Source organism: Gossypium raimondii, chromosome 11 (genome assembly GCF_025698545.1).
Source record: "Gossypium raimondii isolate GPD5lz chromosome 11, ASM2569854v1, whole genome shotgun sequence".
Classification (NCBI taxonomy): domain Eukaryota; kingdom Viridiplantae; phylum Streptophyta; class Magnoliopsida; order Malvales; family Malvaceae; genus Gossypium; species Gossypium raimondii.
The window spans coordinates 46,805,309-46,811,293 of NC_068575.1; the positions used below are offsets into that span (position 1 = coordinate 46,805,309).

General features: G+C 41.2%; 1 protein-coding gene across 1 annotated transcript; it reads left to right on the top strand.

The window, feature by feature from the left end:
* Nucleotides 1-700: 700 nt before the first annotated feature.
* LOC128034827 (uncharacterized) lies at nt 701-2,806 on the top strand. Its single transcript, XM_052623675.1, has 3 exons — nt 701-1,443; nt 1,543-1,832; nt 1,875-2,806. The coding sequence occupies exons 1-3, from the start codon at nt 701-703 to the stop codon at nt 2,804-2,806; spliced, it is 1,965 nt and encodes a 654-aa protein (XP_052479635.1).
* The last annotated feature ends 3,179 nt before the right edge of the window (nt 2,807-5,985 follow it).

Genomic DNA, 5,985 nt, shown 5'->3' on the forward strand with positions numbered 1-5,985 from the left:
AGGGGAAAGGACCTGTGATTATTAATGAGGAAGAAAACAATAGCGAACCACTTTATCCTCCAGGTTTCATGCCTCCGCACGCGCAGGTTCAGACTGAGCTGCATCCACGAAGACCTTCTGTGTCGGTTAGGCCTCAGCAGTTCCAAGGCGATGCTTCAATACCAATAAATTTTCAACCCGGAGCGGGCTCTAATCCTGGAGATAGCCCGAATAATATTGCTATCCCAGATCTTGATGAGATGGCTGAAAAGGACAAAGCGAAGGAGGAACTTCCAAAACAACTTGAGGAGAAATGGAAATGGATAGAAGAGAAGTTTAGGGCAATAGAAAGCATTGAAAGCTATCATGGGATAGATGCAAAAGACCTGAGCTTGGTTCCGGACTTGGTGCTACCTTACAAATTTAAAATGCCAGAATTTGAGAAATATAACGGGATCAGTTGCCCAGAAGCCCATATTACTATGTTTTGCAGAAGAATGACGGGGTATATTAATAATGATCAATTATTAATACATTGCTTTCAGGAAAATCTTACAGGAGCGGTGTCAAAGTGGTATAATCAATGAAAGCGTAACAAAAATTGCTACTTGGAAGGATTTGGCACAGGCTTTCATGAGACAATACGATCATGTATCAGAAATGATGCCTGACAGGATAACTCTGCGAATTTAGAAAAAAATCGAACGAAAGCTTTGACAAGATGCAGCAGAGGTGGAGAGAGGTGGCGGTTCAGGTACAACCACCGCTTTTAGAAAAAGAGATGACGACGCTTTTTATTAATACATTAAAGGCCCCATTCATTACTCACATGTTGGGAAGCGCTTCAAAGAATTTCTCGGATATAATCATGAATGGTGAAATGATTGAGCATGCCATTAAAAGTGGAAGAATAGATGGAGGGGAGAATAATAGAAGGGCAGCCCCGAGGAAAAGAGAAAATGAAGTGAATAATGTGAATGCCTACGGTAGGTCAATTACTGTGAATCAACCAAAGAAAGTGGTTGCTAATCAACCGGGATCGTCAAGACAAGAGTCGAGAGCTAGGCAAACTACTGAAAAGCCCCAATTCACGCAAATCCCAATGTCATACAAGGAGTTGTATCAAACTTTATTCAATGCACATGTTGTTGCCCCTCGTTACTTGAGTCCTCTACAACCCCCGTATCCAAAATGGTATGACACGAATGCACAATGTGATTATCACGCGGGAATTTCAGGGCACTCAATAGAAAATTGTACAACTTTCAAGAAGGTAGTGGAAGGACTTATCAAATTAGGTGTTGTTAAACTTGACGACTCACCTAACGCAGAAAATCTGTTACCTAATCACGCTGATAAGGGGGTGAATATGGTGAGCGAAGGTACGAGAGGAGAAGTCAAGTCTGACATTGTTGAAGTAAAAACTCCGTTGAAACGGGTCTGGAAAGAGATGGCAAAGAGAGGGTTAGTTATTTCAAATTTTGAGGAAGGGTACGAGCTGGGAAATTATTGTGAATTCCACCATAAAACAGGGCACGAAATCTAAGAATGTGAAGGATTCAGGGCTTTGGTTCAAAGCATGATGGATAACAAGGAGATGACGTTTTATGAAGAGGCGGAAGAAAGGAGGAGCATATGCGCGACAGAGTCAGGAACAGGAACTCCGAAAATAAATCATCCTGTGGTCATTATCTCACGCCCTAAGGGTAATGAAACTAGGGCTCAGGTAACACCGAAAGTTGTAATTCAAAAACCATCAAATTTCTTGTATAAGGATAGCAAAATGGTGCCGTGGAATTATGGGTGCAATGTGACCATCTTGGGAAAAGAAGCGGAAGAAAGCCAGGAAATAGGTTCTTACACACGCAATAGGAAACGATATGACACTTAAGCAGAGTCGTCCAGGGAAGAGAATTGGAAGAAAGAACAGAGGAAAGGAAAAGCAGCAGAAGTTGAGCCATTGGTTAATGAACCAATAAAAGAAGATGAGGCAAAAGAGTTTTTGAAGTTTCTGAAACACAGTGAATACAGTGTTGTGGAGCAACTGCACAAACAGCCAGCCCGCATTTCTGTATTAGCTTTACTTCTAAGCTCAGAAATACATCGGAATGCGCTTCTGAAGGTACTAAACGAAACATATGTGACCGACGATATATCGGTAAACAAGCTAGATCGGTTGATCAAGAACATAGGCGCTGACAATTTTATCTTCTTCAATGATGACGAAATACCATCCGGAGGAAGGGGTTTTACTAAAGCCCTGCACGTTACTGTCCGATGCAAAGGATACATACTCTCGGGGGCCCTGGTTGATAATGGATTTGCACTGACTGTATTGCCTCTATCCACTCTTGGTCGATTACCGGTGGACAGTTCGCACATGAAAGCATGCCAGAGTATAGTAAGGGCATTTGATGGAACGGAAAAGATGGGGAGAATTGAGGTACCGTTAAGGATTGGCCCAATCACTTATGAGGTGGACTTCTTGGTAATGGATATTAAGCCTTCCTACAACTGTCTATTGGGAAGACCATGGATACACTCATCTGGGGCAGTACCTTCATCATTACATCAGAAAGTGAAGTTGGTATCAGAGGGTCGGTTGGTAATAATAGATGCAGAGGAAGATATTATCGCAATGATGACCAGTGATGCACCTTATGTGGACATCAACGATGAGGCACTGAAATGTTCTTTTCGGTCGTTAGAATTTGTGAACACGATGTTTATTGCGGAGGGAAACAGAATTCCAATACCGAAAATATCCAGGACCACCGAAATGGGGTTGCGATTGATGGTAGGAAGAGGAGCCTCACCAGGGAAATGACTGGGAAAATATCTTCAGGGAAGGATTGAAGCTCTAATGCTGAAGGAAAAGTTCGATAGTTTTGGCTTAGGATACAAGCAGAAAAAGAAAGAAATAGAGAAGAGACAAGAGAAAAGAAGGGCGCGTTTGAGCGGATATGAAGCTAAGTGGGAGTCTTTAACCTTTCCCCACATATCTACATCCTTTGTGTCGGGAGGATTTATTCATTCTGAGTGTGGAGTGTCCGGTAGCAAAGGCATTGAAGGAATGCTAGAAAATATTCAATCAACACTGTGGAAGCAGCGAAAAAAGGGGCCTTGTTGGAGATCCGCCCTTATGAGCCAGGGAGCAAGCTAAACAATTAGACTGCTGAAGAAATCCCTGTAGTCTTTAGGGCTTATTCAGAGTAATGCTCAAAACATTCCTGTTGTTTTGGCTTAGGAACGATATGAAATCTTTTGTGAAATAGGCTTTGGGCCTAAATGTCATCATTTTAATGAAATACATATCTACATTCATCTCGATCAGTCACTTTTTTTCTTTTACATGCAAATAAATATTTTCCATTTGATTAATTGTCTTACAAATAATTCTTTCATTTGTAACTCTTTTGCACAAATATTCATTCATAAATTTATATATTCTTGGTATATTCTTTGATATGCCTTCATAGGTCTTCAGATATCAACGACATGAGTGATGCTGCTTCAAACACGGAGCCTATTTTTGAGCAAGAAATGTGTTTGGAGGGATCTCACGACTTTGAAAATGACGAAGATTATGGTGTGTCTCCGGACTTGCTAAGAATGGTGGAAGAAGAGGATAAACAGATCCTACCTCATAGGGAATTATTAGAAACCGTGAGCCTAGAGGATGGAAAAGAGGTGAAAATTGGTACTGAAATCACTGCAAAGACAAAACAAGACCTCATTAATTTGCTCCGAAAGTTCAAAGATGTTTTCACGTGGTCGTACCAAGATATACCTGGGCTAAGCACTAACATTGTGGTGCATCGTCTGCCCATAAAAGAGGATTGTAAACCCGTTCAGCAGAAGCTCAGGAGAATGAGACCTGATATTGTGTTGAAAATAAAAAAAGAAGTCAAAAAGTAATTCGACGCCAGATTCTTACAAGAGGTCAAGTATTCGGATTGGGTAGCAAACATCGTCCCTATTCCCAAACAAGATGGAAAGGTACGAATGTGTGTGGATTATAGGGATTTGAACAAGGCGAGTCCAAAAGATAATTTTCCACTGCCTCACATTAATACCTTGGTAGATAACATGGCGGGCTATTCATTGTTTTCTTTCATGGATGGCTTCTCTGGGTACAATCAAATAAAGATGCATCCTGAAGACATGAGGAAAACCACATTCATTACCTTATGGGGAACATTTTGTTACAAGGTAATGCCCTTCGGATTGAAAAATGTGGGAGCAACATATCAAAGAGCTATGGTGACTTTGTTTCACGACATGATGCACAAGAAGATCGAAGTCTATGTGGATGATATGATTGCGAAGTCTAGAACGGAAGAAGAGCATGTTCAAGTCTTGAAAACGTTATTTTTGAGATTGAGGAAATTTCAGCTCAAGCTTAACCCGGCAAAATGCACATTTGGAGCCAGATCAGGGAAGTTATTAGGCTTCATAGTTAGCAAAAAAAGGATTGAGGTTGACCCAGACAAAGTAAAAGCAATACGAGATTTACCTCCCCCGCGCACTCAGAAGGAAGTTCGAGGTTTCCTAGGGAGATTGAATTACATTGCTCGATTCATCTCACAACTGACGGTGAAATGTGATCCGGTATTCCGTCTCTTAAAGAAGCATAATCCGAGTGAATGGGATGAAGAATGCCAGAGAGCTTTCGAAAAGATAAAGCAGTACTTGGTTAATACTCCAGTCTTATCGCCACCAAGTCCAGATAGGCCATTGATATTATATCTAACACTGTTGGAGAATTCCATGGGATGCGTATTAGGCCAACATGATGAGACGGGAAAGAAAGAAAAGGCAATATACTATCTCAGTAAGAAATTTACTGATTACAAAATGAGATACTCATCAATTGAGAAGTTGTGTTGCGCTTTAATCTGGGCAACCCGAAGACTAAGGCAGTATATGTTGTATCATACGACTTGGATGATTTCAAAGTCGGATCCTTTAAAGTATATGATGGAATCTACTGCTTTAAACGGGAGAATGGCTAGATGGCAGATCCTGCTCTCGAAATTTGACATAGTATATGTAAGTCAGAAGGCCATAAAGGGAAGTGCGATAGCTGACTTCTTAGCTAGTAGAGCCTTGGAAGACTATGAGACTTTGAACTTCGATTTTCCAAATGAGGACTTGAAGTATGTGGTGAACACTGAAGAGAATCCTCAAATGGATAGCGTATGGAGGTTAAATTTTGATGGAGCTTCGAATGTTACGGGTAATGGAATTGGGGCAATCTTGGTATCCCCAAATGGAGATCATTATCCTGTTGCTAGCAAGTTGGACTTCGATTGTACTAATAATATGGCAGAATATGAAGCATGTATTATGGGCATTCGTGCAACCATTGAACGAAACATCAAAGTGCTAAGAGTATATGGGGATTCTGCATTGGTGATATACCAACTTAAAGGGGAATGGGAAACTAGGGACCCTAAGCTAATTGATTATAGAAAGCTAGTTCTCGAATTGGCTGGTAAGTTTGATGATATCACCTTCTGTTATCTCCCACGAGAGGAAAACCAGATGGCTGACGCATTAGCTACTCTAGCTTCGATGATTCAGGTGAATAGTCTCGAGGCAATGAGACCTATTCAGATGAGTATCTATGAGACCCCAGTTCATTGCTGCAATATTGAAGAGGAGGGAAAAGATGATTGTCCTTGGTATCAGAATATCCTATAGTACGTGAAGGATCGGGAGTACCCTAATCAAACGACAGAGAATGACAAAAGAACTCTGAGAAGAATAGCCATCGAATATGTCCTAGATGGGGAAGTGTTATACAAAAGAGGGAAGGATCAAGTATTGTTAAGATGTGTGGATGCCGTGGAAGCCAAGAAAATATTGGAGGAAGTACATGAGGGTATTTGTGGGGCACACGCCAATGGTTTTACGATGGCCAGACAAATCATGAGATTTGGGTACTATTGGCCCACCCTGGAAGGAGATTGCATAGATTACGCCAAGAAATGCCACAAATGC

What these genes read in the sequence shown, in the direction of transcription:
- LOC128034827 (XM_052623675.1), top strand. Translation starts at nt 701, where the DNA reads ATGCAGCAGAGGTGGAGAGAGGTGGCGGTTCAGGTACAACCACCGCTT. An exon ending in AAAGAGATGGCAAAGAGAGG is followed by an intron (nt 1,444 to 1,542) that starts GTTAGTTATTTC and finishes TGAAGGATTCAG; the next exon opens with GGCTTTGGTTCAAAGCATGA. An exon ending in GGAAGAAAGCCAGGAAATAG is followed by an intron (nt 1,833 to 1,874) that starts GTTCTTACACAC and finishes ACACTTAAGCAG; the next exon opens with AGTCGTCCAGGGAAGAGAAT.